The sequence below is a fragment of the Amia ocellicauda genome, chromosome 17 (assembly GCF_036373705.1).
Source record: "Amia ocellicauda isolate fAmiCal2 chromosome 17, fAmiCal2.hap1, whole genome shotgun sequence".
NCBI lineage: Eukaryota > Metazoa > Chordata > Actinopteri > Amiiformes > Amiidae > Amia > Amia ocellicauda.
The window spans coordinates 6,217,534-6,235,862 of NC_089866.1; the positions used below are offsets into that span (position 1 = coordinate 6,217,534).

At 38.2% G+C, this 18,329-nt stretch overlaps 2 protein-coding genes across 8 annotated transcripts in view; one reads left to right on the forward strand and one right to left on the reverse strand.

Annotated features, from left to right (window-relative positions):
• clec16a (C-type lectin domain containing 16A) overlaps positions 1-14,967 on the reverse strand; it is a 58,024-nt gene extending 43,057 nt beyond the window's left edge. For 4 of the 7 annotated variants that reach the window (XM_066689359.1, XM_066689358.1, XM_066689357.1 and 1 more), the window contains exons 1-10: positions 14,692-14,967; positions 13,865-13,993; positions 13,541-13,674; positions 13,190-13,338; positions 11,199-11,304; positions 8,696-8,819; positions 6,960-7,134; positions 6,693-6,767; positions 5,561-5,611; positions 5,338-5,451 (exon numbers count right to left, since the gene is read on the reverse strand). In XM_066689359.1, coding sequence (XP_066545456.1) covers positions 5,338-5,451; positions 5,561-5,611; positions 6,693-6,767; positions 6,960-7,134; positions 8,696-8,819; positions 11,199-11,304; positions 13,190-13,338; positions 13,541-13,674; positions 13,865-13,993; positions 14,692-14,768 — 1,134 coding nt within the window. In that variant the 5' untranslated portion in view covers positions 14,769-14,967. Of the gene's footprint in view, positions 1-5,337; positions 5,452-5,560; positions 5,612-6,692; positions 6,768-6,959; positions 7,135-8,695; positions 8,820-10,062; positions 10,320-11,198; positions 11,305-13,189; positions 13,339-13,540; positions 13,675-13,864; positions 13,994-14,691 lie in introns of those variants that run through there. The other 3 variants (XM_066689363.1, XM_066689360.1, XM_066689362.1) reach the window with 2 other exon arrangements.
• Positions 14,968-15,234: 267 nt separating this feature from the next.
• Positions 15,235-17,899, forward strand: dexi (Dexi homolog (mouse)). The gene is made up of 2 exons (XM_066689364.1): positions 15,235-16,085; positions 16,657-17,899. The coding sequence occupies exon 1, from the start codon at positions 15,721-15,723 to the stop codon at positions 15,988-15,990; it is 270 nt and encodes an 89-aa protein (XP_066545461.1). The 5' UTR covers positions 15,235-15,720; the 3' UTR covers positions 15,991-16,085; positions 16,657-17,899.
• The last annotated feature ends 430 nt before the right edge of the window (positions 17,900-18,329 follow it).

Sequence of the window (18,329 nt, forward strand, 5' to 3'; positions counted from 1 at the left end):
CAGTAAACACATCTGGAAAGAGATGTGCAGTATGGAATCGAGGTGCACTCGTGGGTATCTGAATATAGCTGCGTCAGCATCCTAGATGTGTGGAAAAGTCAGTGAATGATCTCAGCTTGGTAAGATCACTGTACAGTGCTCAGGTGACCACGAGGATGCAGCCAGCGAACTAAGAGTTCAGAGAAGGCCAGCTACACTTCTTACTAGCTTGGTAAGCAGTCATTAGGGTGACTAACTGAATGAATAAACCTGACGATCTCTGCTAGCCATGTTTCAGAGGCTTTTACTGACGTCTTCAATATACTGCAGGAAGTAAATAGGCTTACTGCAGCAATGCTTTTAAAATTAGATTGCCCAGCCCAGCACAGCAAACGGTGATATAAATGGAGACTCGTTTAAAGCAGATTAAGAACGTATACAAGGAAACCCTTTTACACAGAATTGGGTTGATTCTCAGAATAGTTTTCTGAGTAACAATCAAATTGATCATACTGGGATCCTCTGAAAGGCCGTCAGAAACTGTTAAGGGATCACACAGATTAAAGTTATGGCAGTGAATGGGCTGCTATAGTTTTAGATATGTTAACATGCAATCAAAAAGCTCATACTTAGCCTTTTGATGATATTCACCGAACATTACAAAACAGGAACAATACATGAATAAACAAGATGTGATTCTAGTTCAATTAAAGGAATGTAAATTACTCAGATTTAATTCACATTGTATGTGCATGTGAGGCTTTTTTGCACTTGAGATTTTTGCTATTGTTAATTGTACTTAATGCGTAAAACGGTGGGAATTTCTGATTTGTTCAGCTATGACAAAGATATCACAGAGATAATGCAGTATTGTATCAACAGGTAAAGACAAGTGTGGGTGTAACATCTTGTGTGAAGTTATTGTTACATGCTTTCACTTCTTTTAAACTTTCCCTCTTATGCAAAATAGACACTGACTGTTTTGTTACTGGCAAATGTAACCTGGTGCAATTTGGGTCCCACCTGTGTAGAGAACTCGGGCAAAAGATGGTGCAAGATAAAAAACAATCTGCACTTGTTTTTTGTGCTCTAACCAAAGAGCAAATTAGAATAGAATTAGAATCTATAGACCTATAAACCACACTTAGCAGACATATACAAAACAATGAAGACATTGAAGCGAGAGTGAATCTTTCATTCCAGAGACGGTTCAGAGACGCATGCTGGCGTTTATGTCTGGAATATTTACAGGGTATTTCTAGGGTACTAGAATTTCTAGCATAATCCAGGCTTAGAGTCAATGGGAATGAATTCTCTCAACATATTAAGTACTGGCTTACATTCTGATGGGGAATCGTGTCCCAGTACAGCAGACAACCTAAAACTCATGCAATTAACTCCTGAGAACTGAAAGGTGGACAGGACAACCAAACAACCAAACACTTCCGATTGAGAGGCACTTTTGTTGGCAGCTCCACCTGCGTGTAATTAATTGTATTATTGCATACATTCAAGAAATGACTGTGAAAAATACATTCATTCAACATATAAAAACAGACCTGGCAATATTCTCATCCTGATCCTCATTAACGATACAGTTCTGTTAAAGTAGTTAGGGTGTGGAGGGGTGTAACAGGCTAAAACACACAGTTTTGCTTGTTTTACTACTAGCACAAGTAGTTATTTGATTAATATTCCATGAGCAATCTCTCTCTCTCTTCAAAGAGTGCAATTAACGGGCAAAGGCTTAAAATAATATCAACAACAACAAAACATCTGCAAGGACATTTTCAGGAAGAGGAACTGAAGAAGGCTGATGTCTTTTTAAGGGAATTGACTTTTGTTTCATTTCAGCTGATTTAAGTATCATTTAATGCACATGAACAGTGATGCACTCATGTTTAATGTTTTAAAAGCATTACACACCTTGTATTGTTCTATATCTCCATGCATTACTTTCATATCTAGAACAATATCTACCAGAGGATTGCCGTTTTTCTATAATGTAGCTGCTTTTCTGGTTTTAGCGTGTGCATGTTTGCTGGTAACACGCAGCCATATCCGTACATTTCTCAGATGTTACGGGAAAGAGAAAGTAGGTTAGAAGACTGACAAACCCAGTGCAGGTATTATACCACATCTGCACTCGACAGGAAACAACTGCCGACCCCCTGCCATTCTGGAAGGAAGTGGAAACCAGAGCTTAGCCAGAGTTAAATAAATCTCCAATCCAGCACACCCCATCTAGAGAACAAGCTACAGATTCTTGAAGTCATTATTGTTATTATGACAAACTAAGCAGTATGCAGTAAAGGGCTGACTTCTATATAGGTTATGCATGCAGGCTCAGAATGATAGATATCTGCACAGCTATGCAAATATCATTGTTATTATAAAGTGTTTGGAATGATGTCAGGTGTCAGAGAGGACAAACATGTTTTTGTTTTTAATTTTGCAGTTAAATACAATTATATCACAATATTGCAGTTCTAATTGCCATTTCTTTCTGTGTTGGCAATCAGTGTGATTTAGTCTACATACTTTGCTCTAACAAAAGGGGGACAAAACAGCCTGTATTTTTATTTAGGACTTCTCTGCAAAAGGAAAAAATTACCACAATGCAGTTCCCAGGTGTAAGATAAAGCATTCCCCTCCTTATGATGTGTCTGTAAAGGGATATTAGTGTGGAAAAAAAGTCAGCTCATTTTGTAAACAGGAAGTACCACTTTCACCTTTTCAGCTTCACACATGTTACTGTTAAAAGATAAAAAAAAAAAAAAGATAAAAAAAAATCTAAGTAAGGTAAAACCACCAGTTTCTTCCTTTCTGCCTCTTCACATCTTCCACATGATCTGATATATAGGTTTGGCCCCTTTTGCATGTGATACATCTTAATCTTCAGCAAATCACTGATTTCCCTTTCATATTAAAATGCATTTGCAGGTTTTTGCAGGTAAGGAAGGATAACTGATAATTTATACCTGCTTATATTCATATTATTTATTTGTATTTCTGAACACAAATTAATTCAACTATCATTAAGAAGAAGGCTGGGCTTCATTGCAGTTCTATACATTATTTACTACAGCTGCAAATTTATACTGCAGCGATGGTTTTATGATAAGCTTCCTGGAACTACACTCTAATTTCTGACCTACATCTCATTCTTTGGTAGCCCTGTCACAATAACAATCAAACTTATTTATTTTTACTTATTCTTCAACATTTGCAGCATACTGTGTATAAAATCATACAATTTTAAAAATGTGCATCCACTCAAAGAAACTCCCAAAGCCCTGGGATTGAACTGTATGGCCATATACGGTAGTGTCATTCATCCTTGAAAAATCACAAAGAAAGGATAACAACATGGATAAGAAAATAGAAACTGCAGCCATAACAAAAGTCCCAGAAGTAGCAATAATTTGAAACAGCCCACAGGCTCGCAATATCTAATCGGCTTAGGCAAGAAATTCCAAGGAAGAAGTAACTGAAAGTGAAGTTTACAGTTAGGGACCAGTTTTAGTGTGAAGTACATTACATCATGCATTGTCTGGAGGAGATGGGACCATGCCAATATACTATAAATGAAAGAAGACTGTTTCCAGTGAACCCATACAAGATATGATACCTATTCAGACACTGTCTCCTCATAAGATTGCTGGGGACACCAGAAAGCAATGCATTAAGAGCAATCCAGTACAGAAGAGATAAAAGCACGAATAGGCATCTCAGAGTCTGACAGAAACAAAGCAATTACCTATAACTGGACTAAGAAGCAGAACTTCAGTGTGAGCAGCTGAAACAGAAAAGGGAAGAAAGCCTGTCTTTAGCACATACCCAACACAGCTGGGCTCTGCAGTTACAATAAAGAGGGAGTTTATTTCTCAGAAATGCACTGTCATGTGCTTCTTCTTTAATTAGCAACCCTAATGACAAACACTACCCTCCCTGTTCAAACAGTGGAAATGCAGATTTTACATGAGATTAATCGATGCACTAACCAAGGGGAAAAAACTTTCTTGCTTTTACAAGTGTCTTTTATAAGAAGTGAGTTTCCAGCTCAGCGCTGACCTTTCTGGAGTCAAGGTTAGAGACTTCTGCTGTTGAGTGGCATGGCTATTACAGCTATTACAGGCTAGAATCCTTCCCTAACTCAAAGATGTTCAGAAATCACAAGAGCACAGCAAACAGGCTAAAGCAAAACGGTTTCCCCTGTGTGGAAGCTTACACCTGCCATGACTAATAATAATAATAATATATTTTCCTCTGTGTTAAAGTCTAATTAAAACAATTAGACAATATCTAAATAAATTACACACAAATAAATACAGGTCATGGTTTAATGTAACACATAACAACATGCCTCTCTCTGCTAGATAGCTGCACCACACAACTTTCAGAAACACCTACATACAGTACAAAAACCTCTGCATGTCTGGCTTGAATGTCACTTCAAAGAAGGTGCTGCCAGGGTTTGGTTTTAATGCGTCACCCATGCTTCTGAAAATGCCAGAAAAAAAAAAGGAGGGTAATAGAAGCCAAAGCATTTTTTATTTGTATATAACTGTACCTGTACTGCATTAGGAAGAGTTTGAAGGAAGAACTGTTTGATAAAAGTAGATTAAAGGTGAATACACTAAAGACTAGTTCTGTGCTTCACATTTAAGTACTACAGGATCCCTGTAAGTCTCTTTTTCACATTTTGCTTGATGTGAGAGAGAGAAAAAAAAAAGAATAGTAATATCAGATTTACACTGTGAACAATGTGTTATTGTTCCTGGAACATTATCAATGAAGTTGAGAAAATGAAAGTACAACTAATTGCTCTTCTAATAATCTCAGTACTGACCTCTGAATCTGTGTGGCTGGCTCTATTACAGGCAAACATTAGCTGGATGAATTACAATAAGTATTAATAGGAGCTACTAGTAACAGATATTCGTCAAATTAAAACAACTTCCTTACAATAACTCTTTTGTAATAATCACAATGACAATCCTGTATACAACATGACTTCATAAATGATTACAGATAGTGATAAACTACTTCAAGTCAACATGTAGAATAAAATATATTCCTTTATAGCATGACAGCTTGAATGAAACATGAAATAGCGTGACCAGCTTTAATAAACGGCCAAGCAAGGCTTTAAAGGCGATGAGGTAATGCTAAATGTGTCATACATGACTGCAATTAAATTGTGTGATACAGGAATACTTGCAGTCAGCAGACAGGAGGCCACACTGTGTCTGATTAGAATCATGCAAGGGTGTCCAAATGCATTCGATTGCATAGAAGACCAGCGAGAATTGCGGAAGAACCGCGTAAGATATTTTACAAATGGAAAAGACTTACACAGCTTTTCTGTACATCTTGTTCTGCTTGGGCTGAGAACACAGACAGGTCTCCATTGAGAATGACATCAGCCAAGGAGTGGACCAGTGGCTGGTAGTGTATTATAAGGAACACCTGGAACAAACACATAGCAATGTGGATTATTTTCCCCATTCTTTCTATGAGAATATTAAAAAAGGAATTTAGTTTTCCGATACCAAGAACAATGATAATTTGACGATACCTGTGACAGGAGGTACAGAGACACCTGAGGGCTTATCTTCCGATCTTCTGTCTGAAAAGCAATGTGAAGCAGACAATTAAGATATTGTTTTTTGGCACTCTACCTATGCAAGCATGAGCAACTGTGAAAGTCAATACACACTGGACCTTATTCACTAAGCTTTGCACCAGAAACAAAGTTTGCTCCTTTTTTCTGAAGCCTACAGTTGTACAAGGTTTATCAAATATATCAGAGAAGACTTGTATGGTGTAGATAAGACAAGAAGAATAACAACTTTGAACCGGTTGTTTATATCCATCGGTCATTTTTATATCATATTTTTCACCTGGTGGAAAGTTTAATAAATCTGACCTGTTTTGTCTGTGGTTACGCACAAGAAAAAACATGCATTGCTAAAAACAACAGTTTAAACACACAGTATAAAGGTCAAAACAGTATAAATAATGTGCACTAAAGATGTTTGGTGCTGCAGTTCAATGTGAAACAATTCTTCTTTATTGGCTTAATTCAAAATGAAAATAAATGAAACACTGGAATCATGCACCATCTTTTTTCAACCTACAGTGAACGGTCTAAAACAGCCATCCCCACCCTCTGACTTCCTGCTCACCTATATAAAAATAAAAACCCACAGAAGCAAAAGCTTCTACAGAAACAATATTACACGGTACACATTTTATTTCCATATCAGGTCCGGGAGTTACACTGTTTAATCTTTATACCCCAGAAGGTATCCTTTTTTTAAGCACAAAAGCATAAATCATGTAGGCCTATCCTAAAAGTGAAGTGAAGTACAACAGAAAAAAGGACACTGTTCCCCTCTCTCCCTGTTTAACTGAACAGCCTCCATTAAAATAGTCATATGTCACATCAGGTTTGCGACACAATTTCACATTTGAAGATGTTTGACTTCAAAGAAGGAAGTGCATTATCATTTACACAAGTTAGGACACTTGTGCAATACTACACCTTCGACTATATTCATATTTGGAGTGATATGGAGCCGACAGCTACTGCAGAAAACTGGTTCTGGGGTATAAAGTTACACAAGCCTTTTGAAACTGACTGCTAAAACACAAAATATAAAACCCATAACAAATAATAAATAGTGAAATAATGCCAACATGTTCACCTGTGAGAGCAGTTTTGTTGAAAGATGAAGGGAAGGACAGGTTGCGTGTCTGGGTACCAAAGGGAGAAGCTTGGCCTAGACACCATGAGATGATCATACAATAGCATTACACATGCCTCTACCTCGGCTAACTGGAGGCTGAGGAACACGGACAACATGCAGATTTGTTTATCCCAGAGCATAAGAAACAGCATAGGTGAACTGATCAAAGACTGAGAGTTGAAAGCACCATGCACACAGGGAAGGAAAACAACAACTGTCGCTCACCTGCTCGTGATTGACTAAGGAGTAGACGTAGAGGGGCAGGAATAGTCTGTTGAGGAGATGGTCTGTTAAGACATCGTTCAGGAACTCACAGTTAATGATCAGGATGTCGTTGAGATAGTGCAAATGGTCAAGGTGTTCTGCCACCAAGTCACTGAGCTTCCCTCGGTTTCGGTGCCTGTAGGGTAGAAAGGGTCTCAGTTAGAATTGGACAGTGACCACACAATCTGCTATTTGTGTCAAGATGTAATCCTGTTATCTTTCTCAAAATGATTGATCATTTCTTTTCAATGTAAATGATATCTGAAACTTACTTTGTCCGGAACTGAGTTCATTTAATTAAAACATCTCCACCCCTACACATTCCCAGTGTTCGTTAGCTAGAAGCCGTTCACATATTAAAAGCAGAACTTGTATGCTTGTCATTTTAAACAAACAGTATGGTGGGAGGTCAACTACATTAATTTGAAATGATTCGCCTTTCCACTGAGATGTATGGGATTTTATTTATAAATATATGTTCTATTCACAAAGAACAGTTATTTGGAAAGTGCATATTAAATACAAACTGCACTGATGTTTAGCAGCTAAACTACTTAAAAGAGCAGCTGAACTCTACCACCCAATCTTACTGACCTTTTGCTACATGATAACTTGCCTCATCTGTAAGAAATATAAGACTGTAACCTTCTGGGCACAGGAAGAGATAAATATAAATGGTAGTATATATGGAGGCAATTAAAAAATACCGGTCTCAGTTATGGCAAGTAAGAAATCAACACTCTGATCAAGCCAAGAGCCAGCAAGGACTGCTACCAAGCAATAAACACCTCTGGAAACATAAAATAAAATAATGGTTCTGGGAGAAACCACCGTCATTATTTAAAACCATTAAATCAACATTAATGAGTTTTAGGGAAATGTGCAGCTAGTGACAACAGTTATATTTGCAGCTGTTTGGTGGGACATTGCAAGCATGGTTAGCTATAGGAGTTCAGATAAATCTAGAGCAGAAAGTTTGTGTGACTTTAAAAAACTCTAAAGTACACTAACTATTGCATAAATAAAAGCCAATTACTGTCAATGGGAAACTTGCTGAGGACATTCCCAGTGAAAGCATTTCCACTGTCTTTAGTAAGTTGAACAATATCGTCATCAAACTGCAGTGACTTTTGCAACAGCAGCCCACAGTGTGAGCAGAAAGATGATATTATCTTCAGGTCTATTTTGATAAATTTTTTCTAACGAACAAGTAGGGCCTACACGATTCAAGATTACATTAACTGACTGAAAGTAGACATTTAAAAAAAAAAGTATATAGATGAAGCTTTTACCACTGTATCTGTATATTAACATATATGTTGCTTGAATCAGTTGCATTATTTTAATCATATGTATAACTTATTAACTGCAAGAATGTATATATGCATTTCAAACGTCTACATGTGCAAAATCAAAATAGTTTTATACTAAACGACTGAATAAGCAAGTTTGCTTCAAATATAAATAAATAAATAATCTATACTGCCCCATTCAAACAAGTGAGTTCTTAAATTGAGACAATTTCAGAGACACTACTGACATCTACTGGTCAACTTGCTTGTTCTCAGTCTGAGAAGCCCAGGATGCAAAAACCTAGGTGGCATAAGTGAGACACACTGAGATATAGAGATATAACACATGAGACTAAACATGATGCTGTAGAAATAAGACTTTGCTGGAAATGCTGAATTGCTTACTCTTCGTCGGTCTGCACACATTTGTCCAACTCTATGACGTGACTCCCGATGAACCACACCAGGTTCGAAAAGTAGGGAACGGCAGTTTTGTCTCTGATGTAGTGAAGCATGTGCTGATTATCCACTGCTCGGGAGAAAAATGAACAAGTCACAAAGAGCCAAGAAAAGTGACATCATTCCAGACAGCAAAGGGAAATTGAAATTGCTTAGCAAACATGTTAAAGAACTAACGAAACACCTTAAGAAAAACAAACCATTTCATTAGCTTTGCATTTGTCACAGAGACAATTTAGTAACACAGCAAAGTATTTCAGTGGGTACTACAGACAAAACTATAGTATATGGCTAGGAGGGCTTTTGAGAAAAAGGTTGTGCCAGGTTCCACTAATGTGACTAGGCCAGTGGATCTCAAACCAACTGAATTTCCCACGGCTTCCCTTTAATCCATTAAACACACTGCGTGGGTTTGCTTTGACCAGAGGTTTAGGGATCCCAAGAAAAATGAAGACGGCATTTTAGACAGCCAGTTAACTCCAAGCACCACTTGAAATTATATGTTCACTGTTCCTGTTTATTTAGTGGAATTTGTAAGGGCTTAAATCCTGGTTTAACAATGGGATCTAACCACTATGCTACTGCTGTTATCTCCTAATGGTTGTGCAGGGATTACATATCCTTTCCACCTGGTAAGAGCTTGTCACAGACTACAGTTTGAGAACCTCTGGTGTAGACAGTCAGACTGGAAACAAAGGCATAATTCACACTGGGAGACTAGAAGCAGGATCACCCTCAAGGAATTAGTGTATCCAGTGGCAGGCAGAGGTTTGCCCCAATAAGAGCTCAGATCCACAAAGAATAACATAGGGCACGTATAACGTATACTATATTACCAGACGCAATGAAACAACCTACTGTTGCTGTTTTTTCATGTAATACCGTGTCATTCAAAGGGATCAACCTTGAATATGTATCCCAAAGAAAAACTCTGGGATATAGTGAAATGATGAGATGGTAAGAGGCAGCGGAGACATTCACCCACCTATCTTGAAATCATTAAGGCCAGGTGTGGGTCTTTAACTAGTCACATATACAATAAAGAGGTTTTATATTTTGTCTGTTGTTCCCATATGTTTGGCAATATAGTATATATTTAAACAAAATTAAATAAATAAACTCACTGCTCCAGGAGAACAGGAAGACAACAAACTACATATGGAGATTTTCCATGATAATGGCACTTCTTTATGTTAAGTAACTATTTATTTCTGTTTAGGAATATAATAGTTTTTTTTTCCTCTCACTGCATCAACACAAAGGCATGCAGTATAGAAAACAGAGATAAAGAGATCCAAGTTTAGCCAACTTACATGACACTGGATTAAGGCACACGGGATCATCATTGAGGGAGGAACAAGAACAGACAATAGAGTTAATAGGGTTAAGGACTGACACGGCAAAATAACCTCCTACAGGGCAGCGAGTCTTACTAGAGGCACACAGACTGAGGAAGGGAGCTGGAAGAAGCTACAACAAAAAATATCAGCAAACGCACATTAAAGGGAGGATATGGAGAGACTGCAAACAAGCTCAGGTATTGCTGGTGTATTTAACAACACTGTGCATACCACCTCCACCCTTCTCCACCCCTGCTTACACGTTAAAGCACCCTGATAAGCTGATAAGCATGCAGAGACTGCACTTTTTAAAACATGATATTTCATCATGAACTTGCACTACAAATTTGAGAACAATCTGGAAAGAAGCAAGAAAATAAAAACGTGTGTACAGTTTATTTTGAGTATCAAAATCAAATAAATATCATTAAAGGTATGGATTGCATGACATATTGACAAGATAGCTGGACCAAGACATCTCACTTTACTGGTGAAGACATACTAATAATTGTAACAGTTTGGGGTCATTGGCCAGCTTTGTACCCCTTTCACAAATAAGAGCCTTGATTTTTAGCTGCCGTGAATCACATATCTTATATTTCAAGATATTTTTTAAGGATCAAACAAAGTTTTAAAAAGTGAAACTGTGGACATTCAATTGTAAGTCAACTGGATTCTTTCACCTTTTCTCATCAGAAAGACTGTATCCCAGAGATCAATGCACATGCGCACGTCTAGAGATACAAAATCCACACATTACAGAGAAAACGCATGCTACAAAATCAAACAGGAAAATGTGTGATTCATTGATACTGTACACTAGGTGTAAAAGGATATACCTACCACACAAAGTATAAACTCTATTTACAGTTGTTGTTTTTTAATCACAGTTTAAAAAAGTTGTCAGTGATAAAGACCAAATAAAATGAGAAAAGTGGAAAATAATAACTCCTAAAATAATAAATCACCTCTTCATCACGAGGAACCAGAGAGACGTGTCCATGCATCACTTGGGTATTAAAAACAAATAAAATAGATAGGAGGAGGCGGCAGCAACAGCAGGTGTTTTAGTGCGTTAGAAAAGCAGCATGCCACACTCCTGTACTCACCTTTGTACACATTAAGGGTGATTGTCCTGACTGCAATTCTGACCATGCTCTCGGGGTGGTTGAAAAATTTTATGGCCTCCGTGTACAGGGCAAAATCATTAGTGTGCTGGAAGGATGGGAGACAGAGACTCAGTGAAAACAAAGCATGAACTGGACACTAAGAGCACCTCACAAAGAGATCTGCTGCAGGATGTGTATTCTTGGGCACTACTGACAAGTCAACAAAATATCGCAAAACAACCAGAGCTGCTCCTCTGACCAACTGCTTCCCCAGGAAGGTCATAATTAACAAAACATGCAGATGCACAGTTAGGCAGAATTAACGTCAACATGCTATGAAAAATATCTGTATGTATTTCACTTCCTTGCACTAATGAACTTCATGAACTAAAGACAAGTGAAGCTTCACCATGTTATTCAAAGTGATAGAAGTTATTCTGTATTCAAGGGTGCCATCTAGCCAGTTTTTTGTGATACTGCACCTCTGGTCTTTTTTTTTTTTATAAAGATCTCCTGTTCATAAGAACTATATTCTAAATGAATGTGTGTGTGTGTGTGTGTGTGTGTGTGTGTGTGTGTTGGGGGGGGTAGATAACATTGTGAATTGTAATATTGTACAGAGGCAAGCAGAACACATTCCAGTTTCAAGAACAGAAACAATTCTGCAAGGTCGAGCCTTCTCATGCCGTTATACAAAATACGATTTTTCTAAGCTAGTTGAAAATTAAAAACATAACCACTCATACAGTTCTGGGGAATGACTGGCTACATAAATTATAGTAAATATAGACTACTTGACTCTCAGTGCAACATGGGTAGCAGCTGAATATATATTAGTCATACAATGCTCATCCACCATGAAGTAACCAGTATAGCTGCTGGAAATGATGCTTACATAGGAAACCTGATATTTTCTACAGTGGAAAAAGTACAGATGTGCAAACAATACAGCTCGAAACATTAGTGAAAACCTAAAATCCCCCTCTTATAAAAGTCCATACAGCAACCCCTGTAGTTTACGTTTTATTTTTAACTTGGTTTTTAAATTAATAACTGACTACAAATGTTTTAATTTTGTCCAGATCACTTGCATTTTTTTTCTTGATCTCATTTTAAGCCTTAGAAAATTCTCCTGATCCTCGTGGATGACCGCGTAAAACAATGGTGACTAGGGAAGATGCATATAATGCTATACACCTACTTGCCCATTTCAGCTATTCTCTCGATGCTTTCAAACCCAAGCAATAGTTACGCCTGCAGCAAAAACCTCTTTTTGAGCCAAACTCAAATCCAGTTTCTCCTTATTCCCAAGTTGCCACCAACAGCAAAAGTTGTCGCCAGGGATGGCACAGAATAAAGATCAATTTCAAGTGCAGCCATTTACAGTACACCAATAACTTCACCCTATACACAGACGCCAGCATTAATAATATGATCTTATGACAAAGGGATCTAAAACTCTTGTAATAAAGACACATACTTACAGTGTAGCTGTTACTGACAGCACAGTACATTGTTGTGTACATTACAGTACAGGTGTTAAGACAATCATACATTTCGCACAGGAAACTTTGTAGACTACAGTCATAGGAAAAGACAGCACATTTTTTATCACATTTGTAGTGAGAAGTTCCTTTTGTGTGCTATTTTATGTGTGTTTGATCTACAGTAAATAGTATTCCATTATTTGTTCTAAGAGAGAGGAGTAACACTTAATATTAGCTTTAAAAACTTTAAAAAATACCTTCTTTATTGAATTAATCTTCAAGCTGTTCAATAAACAAACTTTGCAGTGTTAGTAGAACAAAGTAAATTAATCATGAAGTTAATACCACTGTACTATGTATGTGTGTGTGTGTCTGTGTGTTTTGTCCATATGCTGTAACCTTCTGAAAGTCATATGAAATGTAATGTATTCTTTAATTGTCATTCCTACTTATGTTATTGTTTAGCTATAGATTTGCCCCCCCCCCCCCGACTGTTCCTCTTACCTCATTGTAAAAGAAGTGCACAGTGTGGTTATTGAGTTTCAGGGACAGGGTCTTCAAGAACGAAATATAGTATGCCATAATCTCTTCATCAGAGAAGTCAAACTTGTGGACAATAATTGAGTTGACATGGTTGTTGGACAGAAGATAATCTAAACACAAGATCAATAAAAAGGTCAAAAATATGAAGGGCCTAAACACTGTTTACATTATAAGGCTCAGTGTTTTCATATTTAGCGAAGGGATTTTTAAAGGCTATATCTGAGATTAATTATAAATAAGAATAAATCATAAAACAAAAATAATATTCAAGAAAATGCTAGCAATGTACTACAAGAGAGTTGTAACACTTACAAAGAGATGTTTCATGACTTATATTTTCAAAAAGTATATTCAGGGTCTGAAGGAGCTGCACACAGACGTAGCGACCAGATTTCTGTCGAAGGATGTTCAGGAAAAAAGCAAACATATTCTTTTCCAAAAAGAAGCTGGGAGGGGGGAAAGAAGAAACACCTTATTAATAAGACATGCGTCTGACTGAAAAAGAGTCGTGTAGCTTTCAATACAGGCACAGACATGCCTTCTGAGAAGTTGTGTTTGCTTGCATAATCTGCTGAATAATAATAATAATAATAATAATAATAATAATAATAATAATAAAAATAAAAACAGGCTTACTCAAAAACAGAGCTGTCATTCTGATCCCCCCAAATCAGGATTTCAGTGATGGATCGAATGGTCTCCACAAGAAGATTCCTGTTGTGATCCGTCACTGTGGTGTTTTTGGTTAAGACATGATACATATACCTAAGGAAGAGATGTAGAAACAGAGTTCAAAAAGGCTTGAAAATGAAACATTTTATAACATCCTGAATTGAAACTGTCAAGATCAAATCTGCTTTTAACGAAATACCTGCTCAGTGGCGGATCGTAACTATGTAAAAACAGGTGATATTGTGTTTACAGATATAAGCCAGCTCACTTTGTTAGTTTACACTTAATTCTGAAAGTTACCAGCTGTTATAAGGTTTTGTCTTCTGTAAAAAATACAATTTTGGTTTTCTTATAAACGACATTCTAGCAGTTACACAATCACACAACACAGTACCTAACAGTGACCAGATACTGAAAGTGAAATTTGTCTTTTATCTTCTTCTCACACATGGTTGCATAACATTGGATCGGGCCGAAAAGTCAGATGTCTTCCATTTGCATATACTGTATATACTGTACATGCATGGCAGAATATGCAGTGCATGCATGAATCAACAAAATGCATACATTGTATACATGTATAGAGATTGCATGAACTCGGTCAGGTCTGAAGACTTGCTAGATAGGGGACGAAATTGGTTAGAGCAACATCCATAGTTTCGGGTGACAGCAAGTTGAGTTTGATATAAAAATAGTTCCCCTACAAATCCAAAGGCACCCGCTGTTAGTGTTAGATCAAACAAGTACCAAAAGACATGTAAACAGCCTCACACATACAAACTGTCACTTACTTTAGATGGTCCAGAGAGTGAATGCTTTTGGATTTGCCTTGCCCCCCTCCCACCCAGCTTCTTGACCGGCCGAACATGATCTCACTAGCAGTGTTTTCTGGTTTGGTTTGTTTTACAGCAGGCGTTACATTAGTACACAACCGCCACTATCAAAACAAACATAGCAAGAAATAAATAAACGAAGCATTGACATTCGGAAATAACAGCAATTATTAGTCCCCCCCCCCGAAACCGCACAAGACTTCAGACAGACGACAGCGAACTGGAGCTGCTACATCCGGGTTGTACCGCGAAGGACACTTGACTGTGTAGTTTTACAATTGTTGTTACACACACGGGGAAGTGCGAGAGAGCCAGTCGAGGAACTACACTTCCCAGCGGCCTTTGCGTTATGGGCGACGTAAGAAATGCGCCGCTTCGTTAAAAGCAAGCGACGCTCGGTATTTGTCGAAGAACCAGCGAAGGGGCGGGACTTGGAAGAATGGCGGCTGACCTGACCAGTCGGGAGAGCGCACTGAATACAGTCAACCAATGACAGCACTGGTTTAGACCTATGCCTACCAAAATAAATACTGCAGATGCAGCATTCATAAAAGCATAACAGATACAACGTACAAAACTGTTCCAGGAAGGATTGTATGCAGTTAAACTGCGATCGACCGGCTTTAGAATATATAGTTTAAGATTAGGACCAACACAGTTGCAGTGTTTGCAAAATCAGCGTGGTGTTTTGTTACTGTTTACGTTATTTGGTGTGTGTTTTGATGTAGATACTGCAGCACAGCATTTTTTATAATACTGTGCATCGGATTTGTCTGCTCAGGGACGGTTCTTGTGCACTATGATCCATCTCTACATGCAGTGATACGCCATCGGTTATCCTCCGACTCGGTGCTATGGACTCCTTAACATGTTCTCCATCTGACGTCTGGAGAGAGACCCCTAATCCTCCGCCACTAGCCACAGCCGTGCTGCTGCGTGTACTCTCCCCAGGTGTCTGACTGTGTCCGCGGCCGTGCTTCGGATCCTATGAGCCCGTCGGTCTATGCTCGGCTAGATTCAGTGGAATCGCTATTTAATGAGCTGCCCTATATGTTTTATCTGGGCTTGTTTTTCGTGAACGTCTTGATCCTCTACTATGCTTTCCTGATGGAGTACATAGTGCTCAATGTTGGCATCGTTTTTCTCCCGGAGGATATGGACCAGGCGCTGGTGGACCTAGGAGTGCTTTCCGACCCGGGCTCAGTGCCGTACGACACCGACACCGAGCTGGATGTGTTCGAGGGGTACCTGGATTGAGACTTGGGCATGCTTGGCTTGGGTGTGCTGATGGACAGCACCAAGGTTATGGCTTGGAGACTGCAGTGCAGATCTAGAGGTTTGGGTATTAAAAAGTAAGTCTGAAATCAAGCACCTGGAATGTAAAATATGGGAAGATGCCGAGGAACAAAAACCAATGCTGCTCTTAATGACGCAACATCCACTACCTTGTGAACCACATGTCTAACCGCTGAGGAATTGTGAAATAAAGCTTTACTTTCTGTTTGTTTGTGTTGAGTGGGGATCTCACAACTTGTTGGAATGGGACAAACGCACTAGGCATTTTGCATGAAAATGTTTTGAAGAGGCACATCTGATTGCTAAAGCATCCCTTACAAAATAATCTCAGGACTACAAACTTCTACAGCCTTATTAAAAGCTCAGTCGGATGCAGCATAATAGGCATCAATTTCAAAAGTCTGATAAACATTAGGGATAGGTTTTCATGGTTTTAGAGAACTTTTTTTCTCCCCTACATTAAGAGCAACCACATAGAAGGCAAAGGGAGTTGATATATTCATAACTATTATTATTTATTCATTTTTTCGAAAAGTGCAGGTTGCTAAAGGGGAATATTACACCCGATTGGATAATGTTTTCCCTGTACTTGTATTAACAACAACCCATGTCTTTGTTTTCCCACAGGCTGTCCAGGCTCAAGGACAATGGGCCTACATAAGGAGTTTAACTTCACTACTCTTTGGATACCATTGCCTTGGAAACTTAAACTGAATTGGACAGTTGAATTCACTGAAACCTCACTATGGATCACACGAAAGCAATACAATCAGGCAGCCAGCATAGCAGTATTAAGCTTTATCGCTTTATCTTAGAGCTATTCTATTTTGGAAAGTATTCAAATGAGTGTGTCACTAGTTTATACATGTGATACAGTGTGCACATATGCACTATGTTTACTGTAGGATTCCTCACTGGAAAACCTAATCACATATCTGTATTTATGAAGGGTGGGGGGCACATTATATTTTGAACTCTGTGTGGGGGGGTAAGATGTATTTTTTGTGGAGTGCAAATCTGGCAAATGGCTGACATGACATTTCACGTTGTACTCTTTTCTGGTTTTTCACACTGCATTCTGGCGATCCATTCTGACTTGGTATTTGTTTGCATCGGCCGTACATCTTATTTTACCAATAGAGTGACCTCACCGGCAAGAAATGTTCAGGCAGAGTGTCCCCTTTGACTTATTTGAAAGTTTTCCATTTGAAATTTGAATGTGGCAGAGCACTTGTTACAATCCTGCTCCGAACGCTTGGTGAGGCATCTCTGAAATTCAGGTGGACCGATAAGTTTGCTTGTTACTAGCTGGTTATCTGCCCCCTGGATATCTGCACTTTGCACTGGACAAAAAAGCTCTGATGAAGTGTGTTCGTCAGTAGAAATTCAGTTGCAGGTGGATTGTATTGGAAAGAGCAACAAAACGAAAAAAAAACTGTAAACGATTCTGTGATATCAAAGCAACATTCACTGAGCTTTACCTGCAGAATACCCTCCCAATTTGAAATACACACATCCATCTCGCAGTGCACCTGACATTTACCTGTTGGCATGCAGAGTATATTACTGTGTTACAAACTGTTTACGTCTCCAAACTTGTCATTGCTGATAAGCAATCTGATGTCTGGAGAGTTTTGTAAAATGAAATAATTTTTTATTTTAGTCCCCTGACGAAAGGATACTCGCACCCCACGTGTGAAACGTATTCCATGCTAGTTTTTCTACTAACAAACCAGAAGATGTCTGCTCTGCTATTAGTGTCACAGTAACCTTATTAACAGAATTGCACCCTTGTTATAAGCTGTACATTGTATCTTATGTCCTATATTTTATTTAAGTCAACCACTAAATAAAATATCAATGAACTGAACATCATTTCCTGAAATTTGCTATTAAAGTGAAACTGATTTCTAGAACAATGTAATCAGTTCTTCCAAACAAATAAATAACTCCTGACATTTAGTACAATGGGTCGGGGAAGACATTTGAACTTCATCAACAAAAGAAACACATCTGTCTGTACTTCATAACATAACGTAGTGGTCCATTCCTTACCAGAAGGAAAACGTCTCCTCTGTTTTACAGTAATTATCTGGGACATTTGCCCAAAGGGAAATAAAATGGAGCTCTGTGTCTCTGTGTGAATGACAAACTGAAAATAGTGGACAATAGATGTTATGTTAGCCTACTCTTGTGTGTTACCATTAATTGTGAAATGTTTTATTTGAAATGTGCATTAGCCTTTAACACACTTTGTTTGTCCACCTTAAAAGGGATACTTACAAAAAAAGGTCACCATT

Coding starts and splice junctions, on each gene's coding strand:
- dexi (XM_066689364.1), top strand. CDS start 15,721: ATGAGCCCGTCGGTCTATGCTCGGCTAGATTCAGTGGAATCGCTATTT.